The sequence below is a fragment of the Hetaerina americana genome, unplaced genomic scaffold, assembly GCF_022747635.1.
Source record: "Hetaerina americana unplaced genomic scaffold, ioHetAmer1.1.p SCAF_24, whole genome shotgun sequence".
In the NCBI taxonomy this organism is placed as follows: domain Eukaryota; kingdom Metazoa; phylum Arthropoda; class Insecta; order Odonata; family Calopterygidae; genus Hetaerina; species Hetaerina americana.
In genome coordinates, this window is record NW_027286808.1 from 147,747 (window position 1) to 168,221 (window position 20,475).

The 20,475-nt window shown below is 36.4% G+C and overlaps 1 protein-coding gene across 2 annotated transcripts in view; it reads left to right on the forward strand.

The window, feature by feature from the left end:
* LOC139689492 (SKI family transcriptional corepressor 2-like) overlaps window positions 1-18,850 on the forward strand; it is a 151,421-nt gene extending 132,571 nt beyond the window's left edge. Inside the window, exon 2 of one of the 2 annotated variants that reach the window (XR_011701332.1) lies at window positions 13,235-13,322. Coding sequence is in view for 1 of the 2 variants with exons in the window: in XM_071586646.1 (XP_071442747.1) it covers window positions 13,235-13,455 (221 nt within the window). In the remaining variant the exon portion in view is untranslated. Of the gene's footprint in view, window positions 1-13,234 lie in introns of both variants that reach the window. The other variant, XM_071586646.1, reaches the window with a different exon arrangement.
* Window positions 18,851-20,475: the final 1,625 nt, after the last annotated feature.

A 20,475-nucleotide genomic window follows, 5' to 3' on the forward strand; every position in this document is an offset into this window, starting at 1 on the left:
AGACGTAAACAGCAAACAACGGATATCACTTAAAAGCAGCTCTACGACTACCATTTTCACCAGATTTTTAGAGAGGAGCAAAACCTCTGGCGTCATAAACTTTTTTATTCAATTCAATCCCTATTTTATGAAGTCTCTCCACCCATAATCTTCACGGCAAGAATGCTGATGTAAACACTCGTTTGAATACAATCCACAAGCGACAATGACGTAAACATTCCGACATTTCAAGAGATCATCGGAACGTTTAAAATATATTATTTTCTTTTACCTGGCAGGAAAACTGGTCAATATTTATTCTTGACAAACGCTGTAATTTCGTCACGGTATATATAAAAGTTTGGAGGTGTTAGAATCATCGAGGATAGATATAATTATGTTTCTTGTGGCAGTCTTCATGAAAAGAATTTTAGCGTTCTTTATCGGCATTCCATAAATAGAGAGTGATCTTGTTTATTTACATCAACAACTTGACTATCTCGCTTCCAAAATAAGAGGGGAGAAATGATGCGCTTGAGACGGCAAGGTGAAGTTTTTCAAAGAAAACTCGGCCTCGTGGCCTCCGCCACATAAGGGCCCACGTGGTGTTTTATCAAGTGTGACCACTCTTCCCCGCTCGTTCACTTTCTCCGGGCTGGAAAGGATAAAAAAAAATCCGAACTAGGCGATTTATCGATTCAACCGACCCGGCCGTCGCGTCGCTCCCGTTGGGGCGGCGGTTGAAACGAGGTGGGTGAGCCTGCACAGTTGTAAAGAGCGAACTGATCTTTTCCACGGGTTGGGAAAGTGTTTCAGTTTGCGGCAAAAATAGGATTCTCCGAGTCCCGCCGAGTTGCCCGCCTCTTCTCTCTCCCAGCCGCGCGCGCGGCACTCCCACACAGTGCCCCAAACGCACCCGACTCCCCCGCCCACCCACCCATCTACCACCTTCCGTCTCCTACTTTATTTTGGCGGCCTCCTCACACCACGTCCCCCCCTTCCTCCCCCTCTTCTCCCTCGCCATGCCCGTCCCACATCCGGGTAATTATACTCTCGCTGAGTTGTAGGATACCGAGGAGGTTCTCTCATGTAGGCAAAATTTGTCGCGTACCACGAAGGGCTTATCTTGGGAGGAGGGGAGTGGAACACCACTTGCTCCGCTTGGATGGATTTTTAGAGCTCAAAGTACCGAAGACTCGAAACTAATAAAAAAACTACAAGAATGATGGAAAACAAAGTATTTACATTGTCTTTCACCGCGAAATAAATTAAATTTTGTTTTATTTTTAATGCTGATATAGTAATAGAAATGTTAACTTCGCTGGGCAAAAAAGTGCTGGCACATATGTAATTTCATGTCTAGGGTGAAACCCCATTGCACATGATTGCACAAGAGAAGATTCTGTTCTCCACCGACTGACTAATATGCAAGGAGAAACAATTACAATTGGATTAATCAAAATTTTGAGTCAGACAGATAAGTTTCGGCATATATTTTGCGGAATTTTGCGAAAGAATAACATTTACTCCGTCTTGTTGGGCTGAATGAGATGTAAAGTGGGATTTTTGATATTCACACAACTCTGAACTCATCCAGTGATAACATAATCAGCCTCAAACTGCTTGGTTAGTCATTTATTAGTTTCTGCATTTTTGTTGAATTTGACTGAGTATTCTAAATTGCTGAATAAAATTTCATCAGCGCAGCGTTATTAAAATCCGTCTCTCCGTCTAAAATCCGACTCCGTCATTTAAATTATTACATTACCCTCGCCATCATGAAATTGTAAAGAATTTACATTCATTCCGATACAATTCACTATCGTTTTAGTAATATCTTTTGTTTTGATGTACAAGTAACACTGAGGCGATTCGATAATTGCTTTGACGATGAATTGAGTCATTTCACGAGAGAATATATTTTTAAAAACTCCTGAATTAAATGCCTAGGGGATGGTATCTGTATGACTAGCAAACGATGCAACGAAATGTTCTTTACTCTCACTGACTCGGAATGGCTACTTCTTCTTTTCTTGCCCTTTCCTACGACTTGGCGTTCACTCGGTGCCGTCAAATATATTTTTCAAAGCGACTTTAAGCCATTTTTGTACGACCACGGTACAGATCACGCCTGTAATTTTGAGTGAGGTATGCTCGTTATCCTCAAGTTTAAACTTCTTCGTGTATGGCGTTTATACAATCATCGTACACATAGTTTTGAGAGCAGAGACAGAGAAAGGATGCGTGTTTTTGGTCTTGTGTGCATTCGGATTAAACAACGTTAAACTGTTGCCTATAAGATCTGTGAATTCCTCTACTCTTTCCACGGTATGTTATTTCTAACATTTCAACAGTCGATGCATAAATGATAACATTTAGGAGATACTTATAGTGCGTGTGAAGAGGAATTAGTCACGACAGCAAGGAGAAACAAAACTTATGACTAACGTCAACAATCAAAATGATACCTATTAATTCGAACACTTTCTTCTTATAAACTACTGGAAGTCACCTCAAGGAAAATGCTCCATTTAATAAATATTGGGTTTACAAAAGCTATCTACCTGAACTGAATCCTGCAGTTGATTTCCTGACCCAATGTTGTTTACCAATGTCCCAGGACATTGATTACAATATTTCAAGTAGTGGTGTCAACAAAAAAACATTAAGAGCATCAAGTGACGTTTTTACATATTAAATGTCTTACTACATTGCATTAGGATTACATTAGTTAACTTTAAAAAATTATTCTTTTAAAATTATTTACAAAGTTTAAACACAAACATACTTATCACACTGGCAATATTATTAAAATTAGAAATAAAAATGGAAGAGTCAAATCAATAAATACATAAAGCTGCCGATTTCACATGTTTATCATTTCCGCTTTACCAAATTTAATGCATTCGTTTAACTTCGAAAATAAAACCATGATTTCTGGTGGAAGTTCATTACCATCTCATGTTCGAACCAATCTATTTTCGGATATGGTGATGAAAGTTTTTCACTTCTACCTTTAACTCGATCACGTAATTAATAAAACTACCGCTTCGTTGGTCGTTAAAATTTCAGCAAGTCAAAAGTGTAAACTTTTATTGAGCCAATGCTTTATCGTTGATATACCTGTTTTACTGGAAGTAAAATAGATATATCATTGAAAATAATAATATAGTAATAATAGCAATTTAGTAGATATCCTTCGGATGAACGTGAATGCTTCAAATCCTGTGAAGTCTTAAAGCAAAAATAACAACCTCCTAATTAAGATATGATTTCCAAAGAACGTATTTATTTCTCGTTAGTTTTGAATACTTGTATAAATTCAAGTTCAAAAAAGTTATCAGTTTAATTAACCTTACTTTTCTTTGAACCTAAATTCTGGGTTTCACCAAGAGGCAGTGATTTTGTACCTTGGGAGTACGTGCCTGAAACGGTTGCATCTTGCCTTTCAACTTCAATTACCCATTTACCGAAGACGGCAACCGTAAAAAGGGAAATCTCGATCCCGTGAGCAACCAATGGGAATTTGTGCGCAGATTTTCCTCTCCGAATTATTCTAAAGGCTTGCTATGATAATTGCTATGACTATTCCAAGTGATTATTTATTTACGAACCCCACGGTGTTTCTCATGTTGAGTACATCGAATCAACGGATAAAATGAAATGAAACTAGTGAACGGAGTAATGAAAATAAAGTCTTTACGGGGCGCATGCTATTCTTGTCATAATCTTGCGACGATGCATCATATAATCCATTCTCTAAAACCAAAGTAAAACTTGGACATTAGTTCCATTACAGTTGAAATTCACCCTTCGAGAGAGTTTGAGGATATTAATCCACCCATTTTCTCTCCAACATCCCCCAAGTCACCGAAACAAAGATGATTTAAACTTTCTGTTTTATATAAATTATGAATGACATCACGTTGAGTTAACTGTCCATTTCTTATCATTAGCTCGCACAATAGCAAAGCTTGCATGATGACAGCGAGTTGATAGGTGAAATGAAGCTTTTAGGCAAATCCTCTAGCCTCCTATTCCACCATTTTGACACATATAGAAAGCCATCCCATTGAGAAATTCTGAAGCCGCCCCATAAGCATTTGGTTACTGCTCCGACCTGATATTTTATTCGTGTTTCGCCACCCTGAGTGTTGCACTACGTCAAAACAAGCTCCTTTCTTGATGCCAAATTAAGTATGGCCATAAAGTAAGAAAATCGAGGCTTCGAAACTCCAGTGCACTTTAATCAACCCCTATTCATCAAGAGTTCAAATGATCGAGGTATAATTTGCCACTGACGACCACAGCGAGAATTACGCTCCATTCCCGGCGGGGGAAACTTCTTGGAGCCCTCCTCCACCGCGTGCCTCCCTCCACCATGTGCGGGGGAGAGGACAAGTGAATTGCGAGAACGTGGTGGTGACGCTGACCCCCCCCCCCTCCCCATCCGCCGAGACGACCCAACCTCTGAGGTGATGAGATATTCCCAGACGTGTTTCGCCATAATTGGGTTCGTGTCGACGCCAGGTTTTCAGTCTCCTCCCCCCCCCCCAGGGACACCTAGATCCTCATAGTTACCAGTGCATGAATTAATTAGTGAGAAGGTAAAGACAATATTGGATGCCCCTTAGACAACATTATTAATCATTGAGCTCTTTGAAATGTGTAAGATTCAAATCCATTGTCTTCCCTCGCTTTCTATTCTTTCAAACGCTGTTCGTGCAGGAGTGGAGCATTCACAGACAATTAATCTCAGGTAGACTCATTTTAAAAATATAATTTTCTATCTAAATATGACTACGACCCTTATGACCTTATGTTTTCGCTACGCACACTCAAACATGCATAAATACCTGACTGGCAATGCAGCAATTTCAAAGTATAAAAATCATTCACCTTGACCGGGATACGAACCCAGATCCCTCAATTTCCGGACGAGTGCTTTAGCCAGTTAAGCTACCGAGGCGTCCTGTACAAGGAATTTTCCAAGGGAAAATTCCTTGTACAGAACCTAAGCCCTCTTACAAATATGAGTCAACAAAGTTGGTGAAAACAATAGCATTGAGTAAGTCATAGTTTAGAATTACTATATTTTCCTTTGATTGTCTTAATCGTTGTCGTTATCCTCCATCATGTAGATGAAGCAGTAAGGGAAAGGCTAGTAATTATAACACACTTGAGGCCTGAAGAGGTTAGCTATATAAATGAAATACCTATTTCAAATGGGCAATAGAAAAACACGAAACTGAAAAGTAATTAATTCAACAAATTATCTTGGACAGTGGTTCGAAGCTCCCATCAATTTCATTTAGCAATTCAGAAACTAGTGGAGGGGGAGGTTTAGTATAGAAATTAGTCAATAAATATGGCGGTTTTGATACAGCAAACTCATTGTTCTATCTATTATATTATTTTATTCTATTAGCTGGGTAAATCTTTCTTCGCCCTCGACACACCGTCTTTACCTTGGAGTTATTGAACAATTCTATGAAAGAAAATGAATGCATTTGAATCCATTCGGAATGGCTCCATTAGGTAATTGCTCGATGCCCCAGGCCAATCACGCAGCATCAAAGATAATATAAGCACCAAGAAAATATAAGGATGATTTCCAGAACTGCAATACTTATCTCGATATCCTATTCCAACGTTCAAAATTAAATTTTAATGAAATGTAGAAGTTAAGCAGCGACGAATATTTTGATGTATACAGATTCAGCAGCTCATCATGAAAATGTAAGTATACCCGAGTCCATTGAAATTAACGTAGGAAAATAATGTGCTCGAAATCATAAGCGCTAATAATTACAAATTTCCAGATTTCCTGTCAATGTATTTTTGCACCGTTGTATAGTCTGTGACCATCCAAAACCTAACTTATACGGTAGAACGCCGATAATTATAGATTTCCTATCATCCAGCCATTTTCCAGCATCCCTTGGACGGTTACTCAACAAAGGCTACGGAGAACTTCGTTCAGGGAAAGAGAATATCTAACCAGCAGTTAACTTGGCATTAGGCTGCGAAGGAAATGAATGACAGCATTTTCGAGCAGAGAAGTCAAAAGCAAAATTCCACAAAAAAAAACACCAGAAAGACAATATTTGGTCAATCATATGTCAATTTTGGCAAAATTCACTAAAATACTGACTTACCTTTCCGTGAAGAACAGCACCAGAGAAAGAAGTGCAAGCAGCCTTCAAGTACGGGCGCCGGTCCCTGGAAGGGCATTCGATTCGGGCGAATACTTCATCGATGGTGGATGGAGGATCACGGAAAGGGAAAAGGCGGTCGAAGTCGACGTCGGCAATGCCGCAACAAGGATTGCTTGTTTTCGTTGAGCGCGCGCGCGCCATGCTCGCGGAATGAAAGCTCTTGACGAAGTCCCCGAAGTCAACGGCCCATTCTTGCGATTCAAGGGCGTAGATGGCGGCACTGGAGCATAGATAAAGCCCCGGTCTATTAAGCAGTCTGCAGCTGAAGGGACTTGTCTCATCACGAGAGACATCCACGGCAACCCATTCTGCCCTCTTGTCGCAAACGCGCCATACGAGTTCAAAGCGATCGTGGGCGTGTCGAGCATGGGAAACACGTCCTGAACTACCTTCAATTCAACCTCCCACACCATGCATCCCCTTCCAATTCTCCCCACCCACCCATTAGAGCCAACGGGCTATGTCGAGGAGTGACCGTCCAACTCACGGATCAAGACAAAAGAGCGAACGTGCATTCCAGGAATCCTCCCCTAAAAGATTTCGTTTTCCCCGCCCTATTAAATTTCGCGAAGGTGCAAGAGAAATTTAATATTTCTCGGTGGCATTGGGGATTAAAGAACTTCCCAGTGTAGCGTAATCATAAAGGAGTAAGTCAGAACGCTTTCGTGGAATATTTCCAGCGCCCACGTAACAAGCAACAAAATTCAGCAAGGGGTTGGAACATTTTATGAGGTCGTTATTCAACCGCTGCATAACGCCACAAAATGTGGTAAACATTTTGGTTACCTAGCTATCGAATGAAACTTGACTTGAAGACTTGAATGGGTGCGATTTCAATGCTAAATATACTGAATACTTTACATCATTATCGCATTTCGTATAAGGCGACTTTTTGTAGAAGAAAGAATCAGGTGTAGCCTGAGTTGAAATATTTTCTGAGCAATCAATACGAGTATTACTTGTCATATAACTCGTGCAGAAAGATGAAATAAAGAATAATTCAAAAAAGGACCACATTTAACAATTCAGGAATAGTTTTACTTAAATACAACAAATTTAAGCGGGATTATCTTCTTGCATGGGAAATGTTACGTTGTCCTAAAAATTGTCGCATGCTGCCACTACTATTCAACCACGAACAACTAGTAACAGCAATTAATTCCTATTACTTAATATTTCTAAATGAAAGTTTTCGGACATTTCACATTTTACTGTAAATTAGCTCCACAACCTGAATCATTCGGTACCCAACTACAAATCCACGGATATAGAAATTCTAACACATTCTAACAGTAGATTCAATAATGAAGTCCCGGGAAAACAAAACCTAAATTTCCCACCGTAAGCCGGGCAATCATGTCACTGCCTTCCTTTCCGTTGGCTGATTTATTCTCCTAGCGCATTCTACAGCGCCACCGACCACCTCTGGTTATCGTCCCGGAGGAGAGGGACACGATGAGGTTATACATACACCACACCACTGCCTTGCATCCTCCCTTCTTCCCCCACACCCATCGTAGCCCCTCCCCCAAGGTGGAAGGCCACGTCGACATGATCCATGTGGCCAGGAGCTTCCGGTGCTTAAGAACGAAGCGACGTCGGCGAGGAATGTGAGAATTGGGGGAAAAGGCCACATGCTGAGCGCCATATTACAGGCGATCGAATGAATAGTGGACTAAGATTGCCACAGAAAACGATATTATACAATTAATCAGATTCCATTGGTAAACATACTACACCAATTGGAGCACTGTCTTTTTTTCACTTTTGCTTGAACGCTAGGTGGCCCACACAATGAAACAATTTCACTAACGCTTTTAAGTTCGCCTCCGCGAACGGAAAAGTTACGGTTTCAACCAGAAATTTTAAAGGTTTTTTTGTACAAAAACAGTTTTTGAAAGTCTTGAAAGGGTTTGTTTCAAAAAGCAACCGAAGTTTAGAAAGTGCCGATTGCGAAGGAGTGGAACTGGGAATGGTTAAGGGTAACTTTGATGCGAGAATTGGGATATGCGCAGATGGACCCAAGTTTGGAGTACGAGGAAAGCGGGTTTCCCTCCTCTACCATTCCCAACACCCTCAGATACAGAAATAAGACTGGATGACTCCTCCACGACTCTCACAGGGATGACGTCAATACTTTCGATACGCAAATCTCTTAATAGGATGGTCTCGATTACGAAATAATTCGCGGAGACACCTGGAATGTTTGTCTATAAACCCGCGCAATATCATCAAAGTTCTCCTCGGTTACTCCATTTGTTCCAATCCCCTCCCCCTTCAAATTTTTGGGATGAAACGAGGAGGAATGTATTGTTTTCATACCATTTACTCCCCATAGTAACCGAGACGACATCATTTAACCTTAAAAAGAATGCTGTTTGTTAATAGAAGCACATATTAGGTTCACCCAAAGACAAAATTGGCATAATGCAACAAAGCGGGGTTTATAAACTCAATTGTGCGGACTGCAACGCCATCTATATTGGACAGACAGAGAGGACATTCGATATTAGAATCAAAGAACACCGTTCATGCTTTACAAAGAAAGGCAACAAATACCCCAATTCGCCAAACACCTCTCACATAAAAATCACACGAGTAACTTCACAGCAGACATTCTTCACACTGAAATGAAAGGACGCAGGTTGAATGCTTTGGAAGAGTTGGAAATTTGGCAAATCCCTTCAGTCTGACAGGTTTGAGTTGGTCAATGAAATTAATTATACCTCTCCCGTCCCCCCTTCTAAAATTCTTAAAAGGCTTCAATATCTTTCCGTACCAACCCTACCCCCACCAAGGCAGTGATGATCATCGACCGTCCCTTAACAAAGGTAAAACCATTGTAGACAAACACTCCCCCTCTAATTAAATGTAGAACACAATGTGTTTGTTTTTTTTCCGCCGCTATTTCTAAGAACAGTGGATTGTTACATTGTGTTTTTCATTTAATGATCACTTAATTAATATAAACTTTCACAAATTTGAGCCAGTAACCTTCCAATACATAGCCTCCCCCTCCCCTAGACCATTAATAGGCTGCTGCACCTTAACTCAACCTACCCCCTCTACCTTACTCGCCCTACCTTACCCCCTCTCCTCTCCCTTACTCCCCTCTTGGAGCCTGACTATATAAGTTGAAAAATGTTGATTTACGTTACCTGATGATGATGCGCAGCATCGAAACCATGGTCGTGAAATATTAAATCTTTATGGTGGAAATGTTAAGTTTCTTTTTACCCTCATACCTAAGGTAAAATTTTGGAGGTGAAAAAACTTAAAAGTTTAAAAATACGTGCCATAAAATTTGAAAATTCCCATTTATAATGAACAATAGTGCCTTCGTCCAGTGTATTTGAGTCCAAGCGACCCTGGTTTCAACGGCCACTGAGGCATTATCTAGGAGAGGTATTGTTTGGTAAAATGTCATATGAATTTATAAAAATGGGATGAAACAATACCTTCGAAGACATATTCTATCGGCTATTTGTAGGCCCCATATTCTCTAGTCCCGAGATGCTTTTTTCCCTTGCCGCGAAAGAAGCAGCCAAGGCCTTGAATCCTCTCCCATACCCAACATTACTCCACTAATCCCTCTCCCAGCTCGTCGTCTAATGAATGGCTTCTGGGTTAGCCTACAGCACTCACCTCGCGCTACGGCTTTAAAGAGCCTAGAGCTACTCGGTCCGTAGGGATCTGGGCCTTTCAAAGGGTTTACACGAGCCAATGCCGAAATTATCAGGAAAACAAAAGGTCCCCACTTCTCCCCTCCCTCCCTTCTGCAAGAGGTGGAAAGAGTTCAGACAGCGTCGCGGCAAAACTGTGACACCGGAAATATGTTCACCGAAGACGCCCAGTTTGCCGGCCATCCCGCTCGAAATTTCTAAGAAAATTCCATTTTCATTTTTGGATAACAAAGAAATCTCCTAAAAATTGTGGAACAGCGAAAATATCTTATATTAAAATGTAAATTGACTTTAGTACGAGGCGAAAAGGGTTCGGAACGTAAGGATGGAGTAAGATTAACATTCACCGAAGAGGCCCGCCCGAACTGACTTCGGCAGGGCAGGTTGAGCACGATGGGACAAGGGTGAAGGAGTGAAAGTTGAGAATCATAAAACACTCCATCGGTGAGCCCTTAAAGAACGATATAACCAGGCTACATCTTCCCTCCGCATGCGCTCACACTTTTCAAAAGAAAAGGACTGAGCCTAAAACAAAAGTAATAAGATTGGAGAGAAACTAAACGGTAGGCTAGAGTTGATCGTTTTTTTAACACAAACTCTTCAAATTTAGCCCGTACACATCTTTAGAGATAACAAAACCTCTGACTGTACCACCTACTTATTCTCCAAACAGAAAAATCTGTGGAGACCACTGTCACCTTGATATTTTTATTGGGATGAATTTAGCTTAATTTTCTAATTGAAATCATGTTTTACAACCCCAGAGATAGCTAGAGACAAAAATTTGCAACTATGGTTTTGGCTGCCAAAAGAATTCAGATCGAAAGTGAAAGAAGAATGTGAAAGCTCATCTGCTTCAAGCAAATCATATTTGAGAAAAAAGTATGAATAATGAGTAATGCTAATGCAAAATAAGACTGCCGAAAACACAGCAAAGAAGATGATACAAATTTGCAGAGCACATTAATGGGCACAACAACCTCCAAAAGAGAATAACAGACAAAATAATTTATTGAAACAATTACAGTAGAACATTCATGGTATGCCTTTGAGAAATGGATGGAATCTGACTGCATGGCTGACTTTTTGCCCCAAAAACTATTGTGGGCACTCACCCTCATTCAAGGTACACTTTGCCACGTTAAAGAAAGAATAAAAAGTGTAGCAAGGCATCTCACCTTAGTCAAAAAGCCTTGAAAATGGATTATGTTTCATTGTTAATGATATAGTATATGAATGTATGGAGACACAAAAAGAGAAGAGATAAAATAAAAAGATAATGGTAGAGAGAGCTGCAACTAAATTTTTAGATTGACTGATAAACTTTGATGGCATTGAGAAAACAGAGCAAAATCACTGTGATATAAGGAATTTGGCCCACAATGTAACAATTCAAGGAAACAATAAGAATTTAATAAGGGCACATTTTCTCAACTTTGCATCAGACCTTCTGAAATGGTCGTAATACCTCCTGCCCATAATTCAGATGATTCCTCGCACAGGGTAGAATTATCCCCTTCAAAAAGAAAATTTGAAATTCTTTAAGTGTTTGTATGCTCTGATTGATAAGAAGACCCGCATAGTAATATAAGAAGTTTTCAGTCATTGTCTAAAAAGAAAGAGGTTTCCTCATTTTGTTTTCATTGCAGCAGGAAAGGTATTTTCATCTCCAAGCTTCTCAGGCCCACTGTCACACAGCACAAATGCTTAAATATAGTACCTGATAACATTTGAGAAGCATCTAGTCTCATGAATGCGATTAGATGTTGTCTTCTATCACTCAGTGTGGCACTCATCACTTCTGAAATATGCCAATCATCATCAAAATTCTTTATGTAATAAAATATGTTTAATCATACTGAAATATTACTAGCTAAACAGAATTTCTCAGTGCTATACCTAAAGCCACACAGTATAATTGGGTTAAACTCTAAATAGACCATCAGATGCAAAATAAGTGTAGGTAGTTAATGATAGGAAAACAGGGAGCTGTAATGAGGAAGCCATTGGCAAAATGAGAAATACAAGAAATACCTGTACAGGAAAAGAGAAAACACAGGCATACAACAGTTAGTCAAAGGATAGAAAAGATGTAAAATATTGAAAAATATGATTAAGCACATATAAAAAATGGATAAAAACAAATAAAAATAAAAAGTTGATGCAGCCTAAAGAACTGTAAGAAATCGCTTTATTGCAATTTTATTTTTATTATGAGAGCCAATTTCTGATTAAAATTGATGAAATGTGATTCTATAGAGAAATCAAAACTAGATGCCTTAAAGAATGACTGGAAAAATTTGACTGAGTACCATTTAAGTTAATCATACATGTTGATAAGAAAAGCTTGGGCAAGTTATGTGAATTGACTTAAACGGTTGTAAAAATGCTACAGAACTTCCAAAAGGGTGGGTGTAGAACAGGGATAGCACTAAGAAGTCTGCCAAAGGACTTGAATGTCCCAGACATGAATAAAAAGATGGACAATGTGAAATGCATATAATCAGTCTCAACTCAATGAATTCTTAGGTACAAGCAAATATAAGACCTTGAAATATTACATTGACTTTCTCTTCTATACTTCCCTAAATACATGGAAATAAATATTTGAAATTCTCAATCATTGAAATACCTTGCTATATAAAATCTGTTCTCATAAAAAATATTTCTATTATTTGTTATGCTATAGAAAATTCTAACATACGCTTATTTGGTTGAGTAAACAGACGTTATGAATTATGGATAGAAAGGTTCAATCAATAAAAGATACCTCTTCAAACTGTTAAATATTGTATATAAACATATTGTTCACCAGTGTTATGATATATTGTATTCAGCCAATGGTTTGAAGCCGCTCAATAATAAATTATGGTGTGCCACCTTGGAGCCCATTTTATCTTTCCATTTGGAGTCTTATAAAATAAAAATGGAGAGAAATGCATTATCCCTTGCAAGCAACAGCCAAGTACCTATTTCATGGCAAACTTATGTACAGAAATATTAATCGATAAAAAATATGGTGTATATTATTCACTGTTGGCATTTAATAAAGAAAGTAGGAAATTTTAACCCTAATGAACTCCAAAGAAAATCTCTCATGAAACAACTTGTTTTTAAACCACTAAGTATAAAATTTTGTTAAAAGGGTAGTCTGAAAAAGTTCACAAATTGGAATTTGATCATTTAGTTAATAGGAGCAAGAGTAAGTTTAAGAGAAAATAATCAATAGTTTTCTTTAATAATTATCTGCCCTGAACATCATTTCCTCAAAATGCAAAAATCTAGAAAATAATTTGTTTGGTCTCTCTCAGCATTACACAAAAATAAAATGATGCTTCAATTCATTTTTTCCAGTTCGGAAGGAGAATGAGCAGATGATGAACTCCCTCAACAGAGAAGGTAACACCGTGGTTACCACTGAGGACAACACCATAGGTGGCAGCACCGAAGTGGATGTTGGTACTAGTGATAGTGGTGCGTCTGCCGCAGTGACGGTAAATGCCTCAGTGATGGGGACAGAGGAGAGGGTTTCAAACTCTCCCTCATCATCCTCGTCTCTAAAGGGGACTCCCTGAGACAGGCTCTTGGCAGTAGTGCCGATCTAACTAGGACTAAATTTACACGTGAGTGTAAGTAGAAGTGGTGTGGGTTAATTACCCTTTAAGATTTAATTCCAATTGGAAGAGTTGATTTTTTTCCAAGGTCAAATGATGACCCTCCACTATTTGAAGCAACGATGTACCCTCATTGGTCCCATCATGCAAATTCTACTGACCTCCAAAAAAAATAATAGTATGGAAAGAGTGTTTTGTGCCCTGAACGCAAAAAAAAGAGCAAAATAATGGTGCTTGTTATTTTTTTCTATTTCACCAAATGGTTTGCAGTGGGAATGTACATAGCCCAAGTACTAAACAGATGAAGTTTACAGTAGGTTTCAGTGATCCTTTTGTAAGACATAAATGGTAAATGATGCTTGATGCCATGGAAGCACATAGCAGGCCCATTTGCACCAAAAATTTTCAGTGTTTCAAAATTTTGAGGCATATAACCAAAGAAGAAATGTAAATTATGAAAGCACATTTGTAATGTCAGAAATAATTTGTGGCAGTTGAAGTGAGTGGAATGAGTGAGATTGAGTAAGTTGTTATTTTAAAGTGAATTTTGTCAGAGGACATTAATATTTTGTAGACTGACTGCTGTTATTAATTTGTGCCTCCCAACAATTTTGCCCAGGTTCTGTGTAAAGCTTTGAATACTGAATTCCAGAAGGGGCAGTCATAAACAAATTCATATTTTAGGAAAAATAAGCCAGAATGGGTAGCACCTTTACAAATTGTCTCTAGCACAGTAACACATTATTTTAGTTATAAAGCATAAATTGGAAAGAAGATTGAAAATAAAATAGTTTTTTATCTTTTTCCCAACATAAATGCTCATTAAAGTTAATGTGACATCACAAAGATCACCTTGTCAATGCAAACTCAATATACCCTTGGGCTCACAAATTACCTTGAATAATGAAGTATTATAAGAAAATGTGGTCACCTTTAACCATGATGTTGTTACAGCATACAGGGAAAATATTAATGAATGTCTTTTATTTGAATGTTTATGTTGTTTTAACCATTACAGGAAAGCCTTGAATACTCTTGAATTTGGTCCATTGTTGAAACATCACAGTATATCTTGATTTGTACAGTCTACCTTTTGTCTAAGAGGGTTTTTGTTGGTAAATAAATATCCAATTCCATGCTAAATTTGTCAATGAATTCATTCATCCTCTCGTCATTTCTCCTTACTATGATATTCCCCTGATGGGCTACTCCTGATTAATTGTCCCCATGTTACAGCTCAACTTAAAAAATCTCACCCCAGTAATGCTCAGTATGTAACAATTGATGCAGCAACTTCCATGTTCTTTGGATAACATTAATAACCGTCAATGGTTAACATTCTCTATTGCATATCTACTTCAGCTAAATATTAAACTCTTAAAAGGTATAAAACTATCTTTTGAGCTTCCTGATATTTCCTTTGATCGAATGTCCAGGACAGGAAGTAATTAATCGTGATGAGGCATGCAGCGTTGAACCATACCCAATATTAGGTTTACACATTAATACCAATTTATTTTATGCATTACAAGCTAATTATAAATATCAAACTCTTAACATCAACTGGGTATTTTAAGTTTTCAAATAACTCAGAATAAAAAATTCACCGTGATGATACAATTCTTTGAAAAATTATGTCCAAATGAACAACCTGTCATAATGAATACTGCCATGATGACTTACTCTCCAAATCAGTGACTATGTAATTATTTTTGTAAGCTACATTATTTCGCAAAGAATTGATTTTTGATTCCTGTTTGAACAATCAATTCTGTCAAGGTATTTGCAGAAAAATACAAGAAAATATGAAAATAAGTTTGAACATTTAAGTTTGAAATTGAAAGTATTTTCTCTCAAATGCTAATCAGTGGCTGATCCATGAGATGCAAGGAGGATGATAAACTCCCTTCACACTTACGGAAATTCACTAAATGTCATTTTTCAAAGCTGAACATTTAATTTAAAAAATAAAAATCAATGTTTTTCAAGAGATAAATTACCAGATTATCTATTTCCAAACATCTGCTTTCTTTCATCTAGCCTATTTTTAAAACTTGTCCATAATCATAAATATACTTGCAATTGGCATGAGAAAAACATGCAGACATCAATGTCTGATTTAGGATTAATATACACAACAATACTTAAAAACTTTCCCCCTTCCTAAGAGAGCTCCTTCATTTCAGAGGTGACTACTACCCTCTTCCATAACAACTAATTTAAACAAATCATACTCATGATATCATCATAAAAGACTAGTTATGTTTTCTAGAGTCAATAAAATTTATCAGATCTTCACTCAAGTATATTGTTGTACTGGCTGGCGGAATACGAATATTTTTGTGGATAACAATAACCTTGACAACCCATATTTACCTCTAAAGCTAATAGATGGTCTCATTATTGATATTATAAATACTAAAAAAATAAACAAAGTAAAGTCCGGGCATATCTAGGCAAGTGGAGATCAATATTCACTGATGTTATAGTGCCTCAGAAGAACACTATTACATATTACAAAATTGTAACTTAATTGAGCACAGAAGATATAATATGTAACACAGACATCTTAAACTGCATTTAAAATTGCATCTTTAACTGCATTTATTCATATTTTGAACATTATACAAAGATATCTTTATTATTGATCCGTAATAGTTATGGTGAGTTATTCAAAAAATTAATTAGACTTTGAAAAATTTAATTTGATCATTCACGTACTGAAAGTCAGTATCCGTAAAAATTGTCATCTGATATGGGTGACCTGGGATGTAGTCAATTAGTAATTACACCATGTACTCATTTTTAATAGGCAGGAAAATTATGCATTCATTGACAATATGGATATAAAGCGGACTCGTAAATATGCAGTCAAATCAAAAAAATTTCACAATATTAGCTTGAATTAGATGAGTTCCCCTGCTGGGCTGACCTTCATATGCACTTAGTATTAACTCACCATCACTTTTGATTACTATCGCCACCTTAACAGAGAAAACCTTATTAAACTTACAATAATTCAAAAGCAATCTTAAATTACTTAAAGTTTATGTAACGTATGCCTGATTGATGGCATCTGAACTGGTTAATTGTCATTGAGTAAAAGGTATTATTATTCTACAGATAACCTGCACTCACAAAATGTTATGACTGAAATATTAAGTTCATTGGACTAATTTTTGTTATTACCGTCATATGAACTCAAGTTCAATTTTATCACTGCCCAGGAAATTTTAAATGTTGAAATTTAAATAAGAGAGCAAAAAAAGTCTCATAAAATAATGCAAAACACATGATACTTCTAAGTTCCCGTTAAAATATTTACGAGGTTTCAAAACGTTTTCATGAAAAATATTTCATTTACCACATAACTCCGAAAGCAATCACTACATAATTTTCATTATTACTTTGACCCTCATGCCCACCAATAAAACATACAAAAAATATAGCGGAAATGGCGGTTTAAAAATAAATTAGGTACACTTTCACAACAAATTTCTAACATCATAATTCCATCAATGAGTAAAAGAAACTTTAAACTTTAGAAACTTCTTCCAGCTAAAGAAAGTTAAGAAGTAATTTGTTTAAAATATAGCATTTATCATAATATAAATATGCAATTTGCCTCAGCATAGTGCATAATGAAACACTGCCCAAAAGGATAAGTTATTGTTCAGAAGTTGGGTGTATTTCATTCTAAATAAAATATTAGTGGCTTATCAGAAATCAGAGCAGGTAAATGATTTTTCTTTGAATGCTTGTAATTATCACCTCTCTCTATGTGAAATATGGGTTCATAATTCACTTGAACCCCTTCCCTTTGCCCTACTTGCTAAAAAATTGTGACATCAGTTCAACTTTACAATTCAAAATCTATTCCAGTATTTCTATAATAGAGATGCAGTACCAAAATGACATTCCACTGCATTTTCTCTAACAGATATTCCAACTTGTAACATGATGTGCATAGTCATAAAGTATCATATTCCTGTATCATGAGTATTTTTTAGCACAGAAAACATTTTTTTGTGGTCTGATCCATGAGTAAATATGGTGCCTAAGTTTTTTTCATGGCAAGAAAGCAACACAGTCTTGACTCAAGCACCTTAAGAACTAAAAGTATTGTGAATGCAACTACTTCATATATATGGATGTACATAAAGTAAAAAAACCAACTAGAAAACAAATTAGGTACATTTATCAAAAATAAATATATTGATGTTCATATTACTCAACAACATACGTACACTCAGACCAAAGAAAATGACAGTAAAGAGCTGTCCTAAATAAGCCTCACATTTGCTTCCAAGTACTAGAAATGACAGTGTCTAAGTCAAGCTACGAATTCAAAGGTTCATAAAACCTATCATACTCATTTGATTGGTCTGCTTACTTCAAAATGTTTTTCAATATTTATATTCAAACATGCCCAGCCCTTGAAGTGCACTCGCAAGTACATGTAAATTATAGCTGCAAAGAAGAGAATTTTTATCTCTACAAAAGCAATTCCACGCGACTGCTTATACTTCCTGATGATTGAAAGGTTTTGAGTCTAACACCACCAATTGATTTTTATATTTTTACCCCTATTATAATTAGTTTTTCAAATGCATGTTCATTTAAATAACTCAGACATTGGGAGAAATTAATTTTACTCGAGAATATTTCAAAATGGCAGTATTCATCACCGAAGAGAAAAAAATAAATAACTACATTTTTATCCATGACTAAATTTTGAAAGGAATAATATGAATGATATAGCATGGAGTTGGACATATATGACTGTCAACAAATTTTATAGTTGTAATTACAACTGTGAGTGGATACTTTTTGTGTGTCAAGATGATTGTGATTCACTTTCATGAATGATCTAATTGTAATATTAACAAAAAAAATGTTGAATTTGTTGTTCTTATTATTGTTCAGAATTAAAAATGTAAATTTCAAAATTTTGATTTAAACTTTATCATTAGCATTTAATTTAACATATAGCTTAAATATTTCTTTTAATTTTTTTATTTTATAATAATTCAAACCCATGAATGATAGTACCTACATGTTAGTCAGCTTCAGTTAGAACCTCAGTGAAGATTATTAATTCTGGATAATAGAAATCTTTTTAAAACTATGAATGTAACTTTATATTCATTGTATAAATTTTTAATTCCTTCAATACTAAATGGATTTCAAGTTTTATAAACCCATTACTTCATACATAATTAGATCATGTGCATCTCAAAGAAGAAAGCAATAACGTTTGTTGAGTTTTACAATAATGTACATAAAAGTTTTATCTCTGAATGAAAACTTAGGAAAATGGTTATGAAATGTTTATGGCAAATAATTTGTTACAATAAAAATCAATGTCTCATTTCTTCATTCACCATTTCCCCATATTTCTTTCCACAAGCCTGATCAAGATATACAAGGAGGTTATAACAAAAACATTCTCTATTAATATTCATCTATTATTGAAAATTTTGAACAACCTTTTCTTAATTAGGTACTCTCAGACTGAGAGATTACTTATTTTATTTCATTAATTTATGATTAGTCCCATAATAGAACTCACGCCAGGAAAAAAATGTATTTACTTAACAGCACATATTAAAGAGTTTTTCATTATACAATGTATAAAGATTTATTAAGGTAAGTATCTACAGAAAATGTGGATTACAGAGTGCAGAAGAGTAAGAAACACAAGAAGTTTATTATAAGAAAAATAAGAAGCATATTTGATGCACCACCATATATCCATTGCTCACATATTATGTAACACGTAGGTAAGAAAGTATGCACATGTATTTACATCTGTATATAGACAAGTTTTAGACAGAAGACCTAAGAAGATTAACAAAAAATAGCACTGATATAGAAGACAGAAACAGACCATATAATACTGCTATGCAAGAGATGTACATACAACTTCGGCTTCAAAATAATTAAAGGATAAACTTTGTTTTCAAGTGTTAGGGGGGGAATACAGAATTCAAGTTTGTTAACATGGAATTGATATTGAAAAATGTAATAATTATGGCTGGAATTATAAGCTGAAAATGTAGACAATAAGTGAACAATTAATATTCCAGTACAGATCTGTGCAAGGTAAGCATAAATTTCATGTACATAACTTCATTGAGCTGGGCTCTCATTCAACTCCTCAACCGCTCTTATGTCCACCCTATTACTTCTCCTGGTCCTTTTAAAAGACTAACTCCTTTCTTGCAACTACCCTATCTTTTTTTAATCATATATGAAATTCCATTTGAACCCCCCCCCTCCCATGCCACAGAGTGTGATGAAATGCATCAACTAGCCTTCTTAAGAGCAGATCGATGTGTACTTTGCCTCTTATTCCAAAATAAATTTGGCCAAGCCAAATTCTGTTCATTTATTCTTTCCTGTTTACAGATTCCTTGAACTCTCAAGCACATTTCTTCAATTAACCAAAGAGGAATCAATAATTGGATATCCTGTAATCTGGGTTTGATATTTCAAAAAATATTTTGTAAATTTCTTAGATACCAGCAGAGATGTATCTAAGGCTCAATGTCATAGGAATGAAATAAATATCAGCCATTCGTAACAAAACTACACAGCAGAGTGTCCCATAATATTGCCCTGAAGGCAATACCAAAAATCTCCTAAGTACTATCTTTAGAATGAGAAATTCATTAGAAATTTCACTCAAAAAGAAAATGTCCGCAGGAATGACACCAGGCTGATTACAATATTTTTAGTCGCCATCAGAAATTAAGAGAAGATGCAACCATACACATAACTTCACTGATGACTAAAGTCCCCTGTGAGTATGAGGTTACTACATGTTTATCAATATCCTGCTTAAATCACTTAATCTAATATGCAATAAAGAGACAAGATTTATCAATCTTAAGAAATTTTGGGGGCTTAGAGGAGCAAGATGTTGTGATGAAATTTCATACATACAATGTCACAAGCATTCATAAGTTACTGTCATGG